We start from the raw sequence: 18142 nt of genomic DNA, 5'->3' as shown, positions 1-18142 counted from the left end.
ATACTACCAAAATATCAAAAATGAGATTTTAAGTGGTGACAAGTGTGTATTTTTGTTTCTTCTAAATGTTAGAAGTGTTCATTTTCAAACGATTAAAATACCGCCTATAGCATAATGGTTTTTCTCAATTCTGTACCAAGTAATACAACCTTCAGTTTAGTATTTATTTATAAGATATTGATAGGTTTTTTTCCCCCAATTATGTATTAGTCAATGCAGCCCTGTATGTGTACTTATTAAGAATTCAGCCTTTCAGGTCAGGTAGACCAGACTTTAACCTTGCTTTACCACTGTAGACTATGTCATTAACTCCTGTAATTAACACAAGACTCAAGGTTCCTCATCTGTAAAATGGGGGTATAGGGTTTTATAGAAGTAAACTAGACAGTGTATGCAAAACACCTTGGTGCACTAATGGATCTAAAAAAAAAAAAAACTTTCCCAATGGGTAGACACTGTACTGTAAAGCTAGTGACTGAAAAGAATTTCTTAATCCCTCCTCCCAAGTTCATTTTGGCATCAAAGCATGTAAACAGTGAAGCAAACCAAAGACACAACCCTTGTACACATAACCATATGGCAAGACATACTGATTTCTGTGACCAACCCCAGGGAAGGGCCCAAGAGTTTACACCTTAAAGGCTTATATTCACTCAGGAAGCAATGAGGAGTCCATGTCACTTTGTAGGCCGGCAGCACTCTTTTGATAAGGATACTTCCTAAAGTTACAGAGGTGACCTGACTTTAACATGAAATATGGTTTTTTTTTTTCACAATTATGTTATTTGCTTAGGACATCCAGAGTTGTGCAACTATCATCACTACCTAATTTTAGAACAACTTCATCACCCCCAAAACAAATGCTCCAATACCCATTTGCAGTCACTCTTCAATCCCCTCTACCCCAAGTCCCTGGTAACTACTAATCTGCTTTCTGTCTCCATAGATTTGCCAACTCTGGCCATTTTATAGAAATGGAAGCGTACAATACATGGTCTTTTGCATTTGACTTCTTCCACTTAGCATAATGTTTTCAAGGTTCGTCCATGTTGCAGCATATGTCAGTACTTCATCCCCTTTTATGAGTGTGTAATATTCCACTATGTGGAGAATTCACATTTTGTTTATCCACTTATCCACTGACAGACAATTGGATTGTTCCCCTCTTGGCTAGTATGAGAAATGCTGCTATAAACATCTGTGTACAAATTTTGTGTGGACATGTTTTTATTTCTCTTGGGTATATACCTAGCAGTGGTATATACTGCTGGTATATAGTGCTGGGTCATAGGTAACTCTATGTTTAACTTACGAGAAATTTCCTAACTATTTTCCAAAACAGCTGCATCGTTTTATATTTATACACCAGCATTGTATGAGGTTCTAACTTCTCCACATCATCGTCAACACTTGCTATTGTCTATTTCTTTGATAACAGCCATCCTACTAGGTGTGAAGTGGTATCTCACTATGGTTTTGATTTGCATCTTTCTAATGATTAACGATGGTAAGCATCTTTCCATGAATTTATTGGCCATCTGTATATCTTTTTGAAGAAATGCCTATTCAAATCCTTTGCCCAATTTTAAATTGGACTGTTTGGCTTTTTACTGTTGATTCATAGGCGTTCTTTATATATTCTAGATACAATTCCCTCATCAGATATATAACTTGAAAATACCTTCTCGCATTCTGTAGGTTGTCTTTTCACTTTCTTGAAGGTGTTCTTTGAAGTGCAAACTTTAAAAATTTAATAAAATCCAATTTATCTATCTTTTCCATTTTTTGCTCATCCTTTTGGTGTCATATCTAAGAAACTATTGCCTAATCTAAAGTTATGAAAATTCACTCCTATGTTTTCTTCTAAGTTTTACAGTTTTAGCCCTTACATTTATGTCTATGATCCATTTTGAGTTAATTTTTGTATATTACATTTGTGAGGTAAGGGTCCAACTTCATTTTTTTGCACATGGAGAAAACTGTTAAAAGAGTTTTCATTAAACCATATTTTGCTTATTAGAAGTGTGACGGTATGCCATGCATGTACACATAAATGACATATTCAGTCATTCATTCAACAAATATATACAGCAAGGACAATATTTTGAGAGATGACCTGATAATTTTTCTTCCTGTTTTTCCCTTTCCTTCCCCACACTGAAGCAGATAGCAGGGTCCAGTCTTCCTCGCCAAGGAGAGGTTTACAGAAGGCAGCTTCCTGACTTTTGTTTTCCCAAACACCTAAATTCTGGGACCACCGATTCCCAGGAGAACTGACCAATTACACCATCCAGAAGAACAGAAAGAACAGTATTCCCCAATGCTGGAGTAGACAGGGAGTCCCCAGAGACGAAGGCAGAAGGGAGGAGCGAGAGGGTACTGAGAGAGAGGGGATCTGCACCGGGTTTCCCAGACATAGTGCTGAGAGGCATCTAATACGATATACATCCTCAGCCCCTATTCTCACACCCCAAGTCTGGCATGAGACAGCTAAGAATCACCAAACCACAATGGCTTATAAGGACAGAAACAACATGGCAACAACTGACCAAACATCACTGACCTCCCATACACATGCACACACTACCCTGAATGACTGTGTGCGGGGCAATCTGGGCACTAGCCTGGAATTATGGCACATCCCAAAGAAGCAAAGGTCCATGATGAAACCCCAGAAGCACCAAGTTTACATGTTTTTCTTCACCATCAATGCAAAATGGCAACTCAGTCAGAAATTAAGTTTCTACGAAGCAGTTATATTTCTGGCCCCCTTGAGTTTATAGACTGACATTCACACCTGCCACACAAATATTGAGACATATATATATACACATATATGTGCGTGCGTGTGTGTGTGCGTATGGCATCCTCCTAGGCTAGGTTGAGAATATAAAAGTCAATCAAGCATGGTTAGCCAAGGCATTTATAGTCTAGTAAGAGCAAAAAATGTATTTACCATTTATTACACACCATCTGGGTGCACACCTTGCGTTACACTCTTTTTTGTAAATGGATTGCATTTAATGGACACTTCCTCGCAAAAGGCCTTTGAGGTTCAGAGGATGTAAAGGACTTGGCTAAGGATACATGTTAGTAATTGATGGGACTCGGATATGAACTAAGGTATATTTAACTCCAAGTCCATTTGCAGTCCTGAAGTTATGACTCCCTCCCATGGAGAGGTCAATCTGAGTAATATCCTTTGATAACTCAGCATCCATTGGACACAGATTTTGGCTCATGTTTTCTAAGAGTTGGGATGAGACTAAGTCAAACCAACCTTCTCTAACTTGATGCTCAACATGCCCATTGGCAGATGACTAGCCAGAAGCCTGAGGCTGGACAGAAGACATCAGCCAAACTGGCTCCCGTGATTATGGGGACCGTGGCCTTGACTGAATCTGTCAAGGTCTGTCAACCAGTCTTCCAAACAGCAGACTTCCATTACCATTCATATCACCTACATGTGCAGCAAAGAAGTAACAGAACTAATTTGGGGTGGAAACCCCAACTTTTCTATCTATGTGCAAAAGGAAGCAATTTTTCTTAGAGAGAAGAATCCCACCGAGCTGTTATGCTTTGAGATGCTACCACTCAAATTGGTGCCTAAGAAACTATTTTAAATTCTTCAGTGAAGCTTCCTAGGAACAATAAAGGGACAATAAGTTGATTCTGGCAATGAAATGTTAATAGTTTTTCCTTAAGTATTAATCTTCTGAACAAATGGTGACAATGAAAGAAGCAGGCATATAACTGCTGTGAGAGCCATGATTTATCTATTTTCTATTGCTGCTTCTGCTATTTGATCCTGAGAAGATGACTAAACCAAATCCCAAATCCCAAAGAGAAGCATACTGAGCCATGGAGAGAAGTAGAAAACTTAGAGAAACCTAAATCATAAGGAACTAATGTCTCTCCTTTTGGGTCTTTTAATGCAGAATAAATCTCTCCCCATTCGGGATTGTATAACCATTTGCCTTTCATTTTCTCATAGACAAACTGAACCTCAGAGGTGAGGCCCCTCTGAAATCATTTGGTCCAATTTCTCCTTTTGTAAATGGGAACATTTGAGATTCCAGGAGGTTAAGCGAAATGTCAAGTGATCATTAGAACAAATAATATGAAGATTTCATCTAAGTGGGAAGGGTACTGACCTAGGAGTGAGAAGACCTGGATTCTACTGCCCACTCAGCCATGTATGAGTTCACAAAATGAAACCACTGGATGAGATGGTTTTGAAAAGCTCTCCCCTCTTTGAAGTGGCTTTAATTCTGTGAACATCAGTAGTGTTTGGTTGTTTGTTTTTAGAAAGGTAGCACCTTTTTTTGCACTTACGGTGAAGGGGCAATACGTATGGTGGTTGTGAGCGTGGGCTCTAGAGTCAGACTTCCTGCCTTGCAGTCCCAGCTCTCACACTTACTTTTGGTGAAAGCCTGAACAAATTAACCTCTCTGCCTCATCTGCAAAATGGAAATTGTAACAGTACCCACCCCATAAGGCCCTTAGAATGATGAAACGAGGTAACACATGTCAAGTATTCAGCACACTGCCTGGCGCATAGCAAGTGCTCAGAGAACACAGGCTGCCCTTAACAGTGTCATAAAGGAACCAGAGTTGGTATCTCTGTGTGCGTTAAAAGAAGGCATCCCTTCCTCTGGGCACAAGCAGCCCAAGTGCTAAGGTCCACATCAAGGCTGGAACTCACTGTCTGTGGCTATGTGTCTGGCTCTAAAATATCAAAGTAAGAAATCACTCCCCAGTATCCTTTGCTTATAGTGGTACCCAATGAATATGTGTCTGTTATCATGTAGACCTTCTAGAAAACTCTTCAGCGGAGGCCCACTTAGATGGCAAGGACACTTTTGCTCTTCTTTTCTTTTCCTTCTTTCTGCCTGGAATGCTGAGGGAATGGCTGGGGTGTCAGCAGCCTACTGATCACGAAGAAAGGGCTAAAAGAATTTCAGAGACTCAGACTTAGAGCCAATAATTCAATGCCATTAACCTCCAGACTCCTTGTTGTATGAAGAAAATAAACTCATGTACATTTTTAAGCTAGTATTATCAAAATGCAATTCCTGACCAAAATACTCTCCAAAATCTACTTCTCTTTTCTGTCAACAAATATCTGTAGACTTGCCTGGTCAGCCACTTGTCCCTGGCCACTTAGGGGCCCTAAGTCAGGCCCTCATTGGCCATCACTTAGATTTTTACAAAATGTCCAAATGCCCTCAAGGCCCTTGCTATTCCAAGTGTGGTCTGTAGACCAGAGGCATTAGTGTCGCCTAGGAAATTATTAGAAAGGCAGCATCTCCAGCCCCATCCAGACCTACTGAATCAGGATCCCCAGTGATTTCTGTGCACATTAAAGGCTAAGGCTCTGGACTAGACTTCCAGACTCTGCTCTGTCATTCCTCTTAAACACTACTGTCAAAATAATCTTCCTGACGCACATCAGTAGTTTTCTAATCACAGCACTTTCCTCAAAAACCTCCAAGGGCTCCTGACTGCCTATAGACTAAAGTTTAGACTCCTCAGTCTGACAAGGCTTATCTATGATCTCGTGTCATCCTAAAAATGCCCATCAAAGTGCCTGCCATGCCAATAAATAATATTCTGCATAAAACAAAGCAAAAAATGAGTGTACCTGAGAAAGAACATATTTCTTAATTCTGGCTTCTCCATCCTAGGCATTGGGGATACAGTGTTAGGAAAAATCAGACACAGTCCCTTGCCTTCCTGGAGCTTAGGGATCAGTTGAAAGGACAGGATCTTCAAAAGCAATAAAAATACGTAATACCAAATATTAAGTGCTAAGAAGGAAATGAATGGGCAATGGTACAGAGTAAGCTAGACTGGTCAGAAGAGTGGCCCAGAGGATGGGGAGCCCGTTGAGGGGCTCGTCCAGGCAGAGGGAACAGCCTACACAAAGCCTAGAGAGAATTTGGTGCAGCTGAGGATCAGAACAGGGGCTGCCCTTTCGGGCTTCCCAGAAGACTGACATCCTGGGAGGAAGGTGGCATGGGATTCACCTTCCAAATCAAGGGAAAATGCTGAATTTCTTTTCCCTGACAGATGCCTTCACTGGGACCACGAATGGGGCAGGGAGCAGCGTACGCTTCAGGGTCGCTGTGAGTCCAGCCGTGGAAATCAGACCGAGTGAAATTTGAATCTCAGCTCTACCACTTACCGGCTCTCAACTCCCCTGACCTCCACGCCTCTGCTTCCTCAGATATAAAGCGGATTTAAGCATAGAACCAACTTTGTCATTTCTGTGAACGCTGAGGGCGTAAAGCTCCCCAGAACACTGCCACCCACATCAGTGCTGACCTGAATACTAGAGGTTACAAGGCTGTGATCACGACGATGACTGTGAATTACTATGAGCTTGCGTGCGGAGGGCTCATCCCAGATCCTCCGGTCCCACACCCCGCCCCCACGCCCCGAGGCCTCCCGACCCTGCCATCCCAGGCAACCTCCCCCCGCGCACGGCCACCTCAGTGACCCCAGGGCGGGCGCCGGGCACCGCCGCCGGACCCCCGTTACCTGGGGCCAAACGCGACCTGCCGCCACCTCGCGTCCTGGGCCCTGCCTCCCTCCCGGCCCCGCAGCTGCTGCGGCGGCGCCCCCAGCCCAGCCCAGCCCGGCCCGGGCGGCGCGGGATGCCTCGGCGGGGCTGGCGGCGGCGGCCACGCGGCGCGCTCCAGCAGAGGGGAGGGGGCTCCGCGGCGGCGGCGGCAGCAGCGGCGGCGGCGGCGGCTGTCCCGGCGAGGGGCAGAGCCCAGAGGCGCGGCGGCGGCGGCGGAGGAAGAGGAGGAGGAGGAGGAGGATGCAGGAGCTGCGGGCGGTGGCGCGGCCCGGTCCGCAGTGAAGCCCGCGGCGCCCGAGGCGCAGGGAGTGGCCGTCGCCTCCTGCGCGCACCATTCCTGAGATGGCGGCGACGCGGCGGCAGCACGGGGAGCCGAGGAGGGGTCAGGCGGGCGCGGGCTGAGCCCCGCCGGCCCGGGAGCTCGCCAGAGACCCGCGCGCTTGGTTGAGTTCCGGCCAGCCGGCAGGCCTGCGGAGCGGCGAGGCCGGGGGCGGCCCCGGAGCGGAGCGCGGCGCCCGGCCCGGGGAGGCCGCGATGGCGAACGCGAGCGAGCCGGGCGGCGGCGGCGGCGAGGCGGCCGCCCTGGGCCTCAAGCTGGCCACGCTCAGCCTGCTGCTGTGCGTGAGCCTCGCGGGCAACGTGCTGTTCGCGCTGCTGATCGTGCGGGAGCGCAGCCTGCACCGCGCCCCGTACTACCTGCTGCTCGACCTGTGCCTGGCCGACGGGCTGCGCGCGCTCGCCTGCCTCCCGGCCGTCATGCTGGCGGCGCGGCGGGCAGCGGCCGCCGCGGGGGCGCCGCCGGGCGCGCTGGGCTGCAAGCTGCTCGCCTTCCTGGCCGCACTCTTCTGTTTCCACGCCGCCTTCCTGCTGCTCGGCGTGGGCGTCACCCGCTACCTGGCCATAGCGCACCACCGCTTTTACGCCGAGCGCCTGGCCGGCTGGCCGTGCGCCGCCATGCTGGTGTGCGCCGCCTGGGCGCTGGCGCTGGCCGCGGCCTTCCCGCCCGTGCTGGACGGCGGCGGCGGCGGCGACGACGAGGACGCGCCGTGCGCCCTGGAGCAGCGGCCCGACGGCGCCCCCGGCGCGCTGGGCTTCCTGCTGCTGCTGGCCGTGGTGGTGGGCGCCACGCATCTCGTCTACCTCCGCCTGCTCTTCTTCATCCACGATCGCCGCAAGATGCGGCCCGCGCGCCTCGTGCCCGCCGTCAGCCACGACTGGACCTTCCACGGCCCCGGTGCCACCGGCCAGGCGGCCGCCAACTGGACGGCGGGCTTCGGCCGCGGGCCCACGCCGCCCGCGCTCGTGGGCATCCGGCCGGCCGGGCCCGGCCGCGGCGCGCGCCGCCTCCTCGTGCTCGAGGAGTTCAAGACAGAGAAGAGGCTGTGCAAGATGTTCTATGCCATCACGCTGCTCTTCCTGTTCCTCTGGGGGCCCTACGTCGTGGCCAGTTACCTGCGGGTCCTGGTGCGGCCCGGCGCTGTCCCCCAGGCCTACCTGACGGCCTCCGTGTGGCTGACCTTCGCGCAGGCCGGCATCAACCCCGTCGTGTGCTTCCTCTTCAACAGAGAGCTCAGGGACTGCTTCCGAGCCCAGTTCCCCTGCTGCCAGAGCCCCCAGGCCACCCAGGCCACCCTCCCCTGCGACTTGAAAGGCATCGGTTTATAAGTGGCTCTCCCGCCACCTGCACCCCAACCCGGCCTCTCCCTTTGGCTTGGACAGTGACGTCTTTTCTCCCCCTTCTGCCCCCTTTTTAATCTTCTGAGCTGCCTTCAAAACGGCTCTCGAAGTGCATCATCACTAGGATTGTACAGACTCCTTTTGGGGGAGGGTTTCGAAGTCCCAGCCCCACCCCAGCTTCTTGCGATTGTCCTCCTAAATATATTTTCATCCTGACAGTAGGCCCTGGAGTCTTTGTACTGGCACTAATGTCTTTTATTCCATGAGTTACTTTTTTTTTTTTCCCTATAAAGGCTAAACTAATTTTCTTCATGCAACCTTTCCTAAAGACCATGGCCAGTTTTCTACAGAAGCTATTTTTGACAACCTCAAGTGGCATTACATTTTGCAGTGAGGTAGAGGAACCCAGGGGGACATCACAAGTTCGATTTCTTGAGGGTCTTCTGTTGGCAGCAGGAGAAAGAGGGAAAGTTGTCTCAAGTTCCCTCTGAATTGCCATCGGTGGGGTCAGTTGGACGGCTGTGGTTCTTTGAAGGCGTTGAGAATTTTGTTCAGTATAGATATTGAATTTAAAGGGCAGAAATGGGAACGAGCAGCAAGGCAGTCATTTTTAATCAGTAACAAGTAACACAAGATTTGTTTCCTACCTTGCTTTATACTACTAGGAAATGCCCGTCAGCGACAACTGCTCTTTGTATCATACCAACCTTGAGTGGAAACATTTCTGTAAAACTGTACCTTTCAAAAGAGTAAAAAGTGTTTTGGTTAGTAATGGTGTGGAGAAAATACAGTATTGCATGTTTTTGTATGTACTGATTGTGGTTCACGGATTGGGAGGGCTCAGAGACAAGCAGAGTACTAAATCAAAACTGGTTAGGTATTTTTTGCCAATAAAAATTAAAATAATTTTAGGGGAACAGTTTGTGCTTTGAAGAGCCCAGTTTTATTCTGTCTTAGGGAACTAATTGCCACTTTGAAAATTGTTATTCTTTTGTTCATGGTATAAATGGATGGAATATAATGATACTCTATGAGACAAAGCATTTCCTTAAAATGTTCGCTAGGTTAAGCTGTGCTATTCTCCTGATGGTTATTTTAAATTAATAATGAGAACTATAATTTTAAATACTGTTTCTTTGTTAGACACATTGTAACCTTAAGTTGAAAGACTAAATTCTGCAAGTACTGTATTTTTTCGCTTATAATGCTACATTTTTATTAACGTATCTTCCGTTTTGAGGATTTATATCTGTATTTCTCTTTGCATTATATAAATATACCAGTATTTTCATTCTGGAATGGGTTTTTGTTCCTGTTGTTGTTTGAGGCTGTGACAGGTGGTAATATGCGTCTAAGTAAGGTACTCATGTTTTTAGTATCCTTTTAGTGCATGCTGTTTAGCTGGCCATAATTTCTAAGACATTTGGAGGCTTGTTAACTTAAAATGCAAGATAAAAAATCTGCAGATCTTCTCTTCAAGGGAAGAAGCAGTATATATATATATATATATATACTGCTTCAAAACTTTTTTATGAACATATAAAACATGAATGTAAGCAAAGTAACCATTTTGATTAAATAATAATTAAAGTGGGTACAGTAAAGATATTGAAATTTGAGTTGCGCATAATATAAACTATTAAATATTCAGTTCAAGATGCATAAGTCATAATAAGAGGGTGTGGCCAATTTATCGCAGGCGAATGGTCAGCATTATTTTATTTTGTCCATAAATGTCAATCAGTCTATGCAGACAGTCTCCTATTTGGAAAATATGAGTAACTATCAGCCTGTTTCTCCCCAGATCATACGACCGCGTAGACATTAATTATCCAAGGGCCACTCATCAGAAATCTTAGCCTATCTAAAGACAGGCCCAGGAAGTAAATCTCTCCTCATCCAACATCCCCTCACCGGCCACAAGTGATCCAAGTTCAAAAAATAGAAGTCACTAAGCCTATGTGATGGTCAGAATCTTTAGCACCTGCCATGGCATAGGAACTAGGCTGTCAGGGCTAACTCCTGTTTTTTGTTTTGCTTTGTTCTGACTGGATGGGAGATTTCTAATGAGAATTCAAGTGACAAGTAATGAGAAATGACGGCCAACTGTAAAGGAAAAAGAAGAACCAAGAGATGCAGAGGAACTAGCTGTCCAGAGGAATACCTGTGCAGAAGCAAAACTCCCCTCGCACCTCAACAGCTACTGTCATCACTGAGTTTATTAGCCTGTACTTTGATTGTTAATTATATTAATAAAGAGTCATCAAGAGAAGGTTACTTGTATTTCAGAACACTCTACTCCTTGTACCAGGACAGGAACAATGTATTTGGGGACGACTTCCATTAAAATAGCTCCTTTTTCTGTCATTGAAAAGTTAATTTAGCACAACTCCTCTGCCGCTCCTCCGCAGGTGAACTAAACGGGTTATGTCTATACTTGAAGCAAAAGAAAATAGATTGCTTGTCTATAAATCTCTGCATGTCCTGGCATGGAATGATTGGGTCCAAAATATGCATTTTTAAGTCTTTTGACACCATATGTCAAATCGCTTTGAAGAAAGACTTCTATCTACTTTTAGATTTCCACCTGACCCGTGTTCATTTTTTACAAATTGAAATATCTCAAAGTGGGGAAGCGAATAACAAATCAGTAACCATAATGACGAAGAAGAACCTCCATATGCACCGTTCAGCCTTGCCAGGTCTTGTCAGTCTTGCCACATTGGTTTCTACCTTTCCTTTTCTCTTTTCTTTCCTTTTCCTTTCTTCCCTTTTTCCTCTTCTTTCTTCCCTTCCTCCCTCTCTTATTGCTTCTCTCCCTCCTTCCCTCCTCTTTATTTTCTTCCTTCCCTTTCTCTTTCTTCCTTTCTTTCTCCCTCTTTTTGAAAGAAAGAAAATACAACACAATCATTTCTGCCAAGGCTTTGGGCTCACCATCAACCATCTACATTTTCAAATGCCCTGCCCCTAAGGGTCCCAGGTCCTGGGGCTGAGTCAGGATGGATCATTGGGTTGGCAGGATTGGTCCTACCCTTCACTGACTTTCCATGACCCATACAAGTGCAAAATTCTGGTTTGCCACAGAAGGCCTTTTATGGTCCGGCCCCTCCACCCCCCTGGCCTCATCTTCCCCTTGTATTTCCATCTCTCCCTTCTCTCGTTACCTCTGTATAAGGTCTCCCTGGAAAGCCCGTCCCCCTAGTCGGCCTGGGGAATCCCTCACCAACTCCTCTAGAGCAGAGGCAATATTCACAATATGTAATAACTGGGATGGCACGGGCATAACTAACCTGTACAGCCGTACCCCTGGGTCTTGGCTGAACATCAGGTTTGTGCTGGACTCAGATCCAAGACTTCTGGAAGGCCTTCCTGGCCCAGTCACCCCTCTGCTGGGCTCTCACGGTGCACACCTGGGCTCCTGGCTCCCCCGCTGGTCTCACATCCTCCCACTGCCTACTCAGGCTCTGTGCTCCAGCCACTGCAAGTCACTGGCAGTGCCCTGAACAGACCATACTGGGTCACACCAACATGCCTTTGCTGCGTTGTTTCTTGCGTCCAAAGACCTTACTTCCTCTTTTCCCAACTCAACCGCTGTTAAGCTTTCAAACATAAAGGCTGAACTCTTAGACATAAAGGGTGAACTAACCTCTACAGAGAAGGGGAGATTGTCCCCGTGCAGGTCCTGAAAAATTTCCAAGTCTCCAAACACAGTCATTAGATCTGAGTGCCACGGTGGGCTGAGTAGCAGGCTTACTGGCATTTCAAGTTGTCCGTGAACTGAGATGGCTGAGGTTGTAGAATGCAGTGGACTCAAAACACTGTTCTCCATTCACCTGGTAGATGTGCCACTCTGTGTGACCCTCCAAGACCACTGGACTTCAAGATCCCCTCTGTGAGGGGCAAAGGAGGTAATGGAAAACTGTCTCCACCCATCCATATTCTAGACCCATATCATTATCCTTTTTTTAAAAAAAATAATTAATTTATTTTTTTGCAGTACGCGGGCCTCTCACTGCTGTGGCCTCTCCTGCTGCAGAGCACAGGCTCTGGACGCGCAGGCTCAGCGGCCATGGCTCACGGGCCCAGCCACTCCGCGACATGTGGGATCTTCCCAGACCAGGGCACGAACCCGTGTCCCCTGCATCGGCAGGCGGACTCCCAACCACCGCCACCAGGGAAGCCCCATTATCCTTTGCATTGTTTATTAGCTATTTCTGGAGTAAACAAAATTAAAAGCAAACTTGAACTGAGTCCACGGGGTTCTTTATGCTTTTTCTCCAACTTGGACAAGACTTTTGGAATCGACTTCAGCCTAAGAACAGAGCCCTCTTGCCCTCCCTTTTCCTTCCTTTTGGGATGTTTTTGATGAGGTTGTAATGCCTGGAGCCACAGCAGCCATCTTGCAACCATGAGAAGAGATACTGTCAATATGGTGAAAATAGCAGACCAGAAAGATAAAAAGAGCAGACATCTGTTTTAAGATTGTTGATCTACTTACCCAAACATGCAACCTCATATCTCTAGATTTTAGATTTCTGGTCTTGAAATAAAAACTGCTATTTCTTCAGGCACTAATATTCAGAAAGCCTGTTATTTGAAGCCACAATTAACTGCAACAATACTTAAAACAATTCCATCCTCTCCACTCCCTTGACAGATATGCCTGATATCCTGGAACTGTAGCCACAAATTTTTTAAAATTAGGCTTATTTAATTCAATTCACATTTCCAGTTATCAGATCATTCAGCCTGCTGTTAACTGTTAGATTAACCTGGCTCTGGAAAAAAATAATATAATAGATTTGACTTGATTTCTTAGATTGAAATAAATCTAGAAGATTTTTAAAAATAACTATTACAAGGCTGGTTCTATTTAATTGCACTTTATAAAAACTGTTACCATGATCAGTGTATTTTTAAGCTTTTAGTATGATAAATTTAGTTATAGAAATCTGGAAAACCACCTGAATGAATCCATCTAATCCACAGATATTTAAGTGAATAAGAAGCCAGTTTCTATGTTGGGAAGTGCAGGGGAACACAGAGGATACGAAAGGTCCAGTTCTCTTGCTGATGAGTTAGCAAGGTAACTGGAGAAACCTGGCAAATGTGCCCCAAACCATAAATCAAGGCAGAACATGAGATACACCAGAAGAGAGATCGAGAAAAAGAGCTCGGGATAATGAGGAGAACAGACCTCACAGCCGATTGCCTGGAAAGGGCCCTTAGGCAGACTATCTCTGGTTGCCCTACTGAGGGAAGCAGGAAAAACCAGAAGAGGGAACAAAAAATCATCCAGTTTCCATCTTCCCCATTTTTCTGATTCCCACATTCTCCTCACTCTGGGGTCCATTTTCAAAATAAGCGTTTCTAAGGGAAATAAAACCACATAATTCTCTCTTCAAAGTTTTCTGTTCCAACTCTATGCGAATGCTCAAGTGCCAGTAAGGGATGTGGTCGTCTTAATGGAGAAAGTTTGTTACCTAAAATCTTTTTGCAGGGAGAGCCAGCAAATCAGATTAGAAATGTCAGAACCGAACAGAAATCAAACAGGTAGCTCTCCAGGAGACCACCCTCCTCTCTTTCCAAAGGAAGGAGGAGTAGCAGGCTTACCCTACAGAAAAAGGTATTTCATGCTTTTGCTCAAGGGAAAAGGAGAAGAAAAGTCTTAGTAAGTATTCGATTCACCCTACATACTGGTTGCAGGCATTTAAGATAAATAAACAGCTTGAAATTTACATCTGAAAGCCTGTAGACTCAAAGTCACTTCAAATTACACAGAGAAAACATGCACAAATGTTTTAAGCTGCACTGTCAAGGCATAAATGCAACTCTCTTATTTCTCAGTAACATTAAGGAGACAGGTCAATTAAAGCTATTTTACCACTTGGCTTCTAGGAGGAACAATTTAGTCATTTACAAATTAAGTTTTAAGTGGCCAGCCCATTCTAGGGTAGAGAAGATGTAAACTGGTAGGAAAGTGTATATTTAAAAACATCACTCGAGATATTTTTATTACCTGAGTTATACCAGTCTGCGTAGCTTTCTGGGATGGAAATCTTGCTTTCTGCCAGGATGTGATATCTGAGAAGCACACACTGTTTTTCGGTTAGAACCTGTGTTGGAACCTGGAGGGTGCAATAAATGGTTTCACTTTCTTGAAGATACGTAGATGTGCTGTAATTTTGAAAGGCTTTGAAAAATTATTAAAGTCGCAATGCTGACTTAATACATGCCTTATTAAAATATTCTCTAGAAATCATAAAATTTAAAATGCATGAGGGGATGAAACTTGTCCTCGCCTTTTTCATTTAACGTATTTATCCCCCCCCGCCCCATTATATTTTCCCCCCGTTATATTTTCCCCCTATAGTCCCTGAGTCCTGACCAATTTGCATTGCAATGTGCTTAGCAGAAGAAAAAAAGGAAGAACAGATAGGAAAGAACCCCTGTCACAGGTATTCATTCTGGAGAGTGACATACTAAAGAGTTTAACTGTATAGTATGTAATTCTTTTAACCCACAGTCACGATCCAGTTCATTTGCATATCTATCTTGAGGAATTATGGGATACCAAAGCTATTTCTAGAATTTGATTTGCATAATTGTTCTAATCCTTTATGAGTAGGGTGACATGTGGTCTGACAAACGATTTTTTTAAATTTGTAAGTTGCTTTATAAGTTTTATAAAGATATTAGAATTCAACACCTTTAGATATGTATTTATTTAATACCTGCTTCTATTAAAAGGAACACAATTATACAAAGGCGTGATTAGTCTTCTGCTAACGGCATGTTACTTTACTTTTTGCTAGTTGGGAAAACAGCTTCGTTCACTGAAAGTCTGTCTTTTGAAGTGTATTCTTGTTTTTCTAGCACCTCTTGGTGAGATTAAAATTCATTTAAACGTCGTAAGAAAATGTGCGGTTGTAATGAGCCTCAGTGACTCTGTCTCCCGAATTTCTTAATCCGTGGGTAGATGACATATTTGAGTTTGAAACAGTGGCAGCAAGAAATATATTTAGGGGCTTCCCTGGTGGTGCAATGGTTGGGAATCCGCCTGCCAAGGCAGGGGACACGGGTTTGATCCCTGGTCTGGGAAGATCCTGCATGCCGCGGAGCAATTAAGCCCGTGTGCCACAGCTACTGAGCCTGCGCTCTAGAGCCCATGAGCCACAGTTACTGAGCCCACATGCCACACCTACTGAGCCCGTGCGCCACAACTACCGAAGCCCACGTGCCTGGAGCCCGTGCTCTGCAACAAGAGAATCCACTGCACCGCACACCGCAACGAAGAGTAGCCGCCGATCGCCACAACTAGAGAAAGCCCACGCGCAGCAACAAAGACCCAACGCGGCCAAAATAAATAAATTAAAAAAAAATACATTTACACATTTTCCTAGTGTATGGAACAGGAATGCTCTTGTGACCAAAGAATGTGAATTTAACCATTTCTGATTTGAAGATTCTTCTTCCATTTGGTTATCAGTTTCTCATCATGGTATTTTTTCAGGACTGCGATAAAGATGAAAACTCCATTCTGGATGTTTGAGCGCTGACCACGCGCCAGCCTCACACTCTCCTCTCTGTTCTCCCCCGCCCCAGCAGGTAGGAGTTCTCACCCAGCCCTGCCTCCTGACCATAATAAAAACGAAAACCAACCAAACTGCCTCGCTGTTGCCGCTTTGGGCTGACGTGCACCTGCTGTGTCCTCACCAGAAAATCCCACGACGTGAGTCATCAATGTTGTCACGTCTTCCCAGTGTGTGGGGCAGCATCTGTCCCAACATCCAAACCAATGTGGGGGGTTGAGTCCACCTTCTGCAGGGTAACCACTGTGCAGGAACACCAAAACAAAGTTTTTCAGATCACAGAAAGAGGTATTAACCAAATGATGCACTTTTGAAAGGAATGATTCCATACATATTGATTAGGGGAGAAGCGGAAGTGTTTAACAGAGCCCTTGAATCGGAGTGGCTGAACTGCTTCTCTGGGCTGCTGGGTGACTGCTTCAGGAAGTCGTTCAGTGACCCACTGGTGGGTTAGCCCTACCTTCACTCTCTGGGTCCAAAGGAGCCAGATTCATTGCTGCATCTCCCTGCTGGAGAGGAAGGGGAGTGCAATTTACTTTTAAGGCAGTGAGGCATATCACTTCTGCCCACGCTCCACTGCTAAGTCATATCTGGCTAAGGGTTGCTGGTAAATGCAGTCTCTAGATGTCCAGATGAGTGACCGGGTACCCAGGTAAAACCTCTTGGGGGAGGAGCAAGGGGAAGGAGAGAAAGAAGGGAGAAAGGAGGGAGGAGGGGGGAGGGAGGAAAGAGAGAAAAGAGAGAGGGACGGGGGAGGGGCAGGGAGAGAGAGAGAATTTGAGAATGAATGAATGAATTGTGGAAGACAATTGGAGTCTACCAGCCATACCGTCCATTCAGGGATTTTCCCCCTCCCTAACCGAATCCAGGAGAATTAACAGGGAATATTTAACATCAGTTGTCCAACGGACTAACGATAGCAGACAACATTTAACTCCCAGAACCCAATCACAATACATAGTTAGCAATATTATTGTGAAAATTTCTTACTTTGAGCAGCAAATATTTTCTTTTAAAATTTTATACAACAGTAAATATTCATTCATATATGCACATCCTGGGTCTGAAAATATTTTGCTCCTCCATTTTGTTTTGTTTTTGTTTTTTGCGGTACGCGGGCCTCTCACTGCCGTGGCCTCTCCCCTTACGGAGCACAGGCTCCGGACGCGCAGGCTCAGCGGCCATGGCTCACGGGCCCAGCCGCTCCACGCCATGTGGGATCTTCCCGGACCGGGGCACGAACCCGAGTCCCCTGCATAGGCAGGCGGACTCCCAACCACTGCGCCACCAGGGAAGCCCTGCTCCTCCATTTTGAACTCCAACTTGGGATTTCAAAAATATATCTTAAGAGGAAATGTTTAGGAGGACAGGCTGATCAGTGAAAGGGCAACATCTAAGCAGAGAGCCGTCATAAAAGAAGAAGGATTGATGTTACTACCAACACACAAGGCTGTGCCTGTCCATCTCACAGTGGACCCCATGGAGAAGGGACGAAACTGATTTGATTCGAGACAAGACAGGAGAGGTGAAGGTTTGAGGGTGGGGCAGGAGGTGGGTAGAGGTGGAACAAGACTGGCATTGAGACGCTAATTATTGATAAGATGCTGCATGATGGAGATAGAAGCTTCCTCATACAATTTTGTTTAGTTTTGTTGATGTTTAAAACTTTCCGTAAGAAGAAGTTATTGTTTTGCTTGTTTGCTTTGAAGAATGAACCACACACACTCACGCCAGCCTCAGTACTGTCTCTAGGGAACAGGCTTGTTCCCAGTCACGTGAGAAAACGCCACTTGTGAAAACCATTAAAATGGTCCCTGACTTTATAATCTTCTGAAAAATGAAGTGAGAAAAGAGTGGGGTAAGATTTCTGAGGATAGAACCAATGATGAGTAAAGTCTGTTTATGTGTTTCATCTATCACTGGTCTGGTTTGGTAAAGCTCCAACAAAAGACACAGGGATATGCCGGGAAGGATGAAGGTCTTCAGTTAGATAACCGGGTTTGTAAGGGCACAGTTTTGGCACATACTTTTCTACAGTTAAAAAAAATGCTGCTCTTAAAAAAAGGCTCAAGTCAGACATGACAGTTTTCATGAAAATCAATGTTTGCCAAGAAATCCAAAGGTCCATTTGAGTTTGGTCAGTAGCTTCTGGCATAAGGTCTATTTCTACCTTAGAAAGGATGGAATCCATTCACAATATTTGTATCAGACTAGATAGTTGACTTAAGTTTTCTTGCATAAATTCTCACTTTACCTTACTTTTAGAAATTCTGGCCTACGAAGTTCC

General features: G+C 45.4%; 1 protein-coding gene across 1 annotated transcript; it reads left to right on the top strand.

The window, feature by feature from the left end:
* Positions 1 to 7025: 7025 nt before the first annotated feature.
* On the top strand, positions 7026 to 10540 carry GPR27 (G protein-coupled receptor 27). The gene has a single exon (XM_082639803.1). It carries the CDS (start codon positions 7121 to 7123, stop codon positions 8249 to 8251), a length of 1131 nt encoding a protein of 376 aa, XP_082495929.1. The 5' UTR covers positions 7026 to 7120; the 3' UTR covers positions 8252 to 10540.
* The last annotated feature ends 7602 nt before the right edge of the window (positions 10541 to 18142 follow it).

The sequence above is a fragment of the Mesoplodon mirus genome (assembly GCF_964341445.2).
Source record: "Mesoplodon mirus genome assembly, chromosome: 12".
Lineage (NCBI taxonomy): Eukaryota > Metazoa > Chordata > Mammalia > Artiodactyla > Ziphiidae > Mesoplodon > Mesoplodon mirus.
This window is presented reverse-complemented; position numbering and strand designations above follow the sequence as displayed.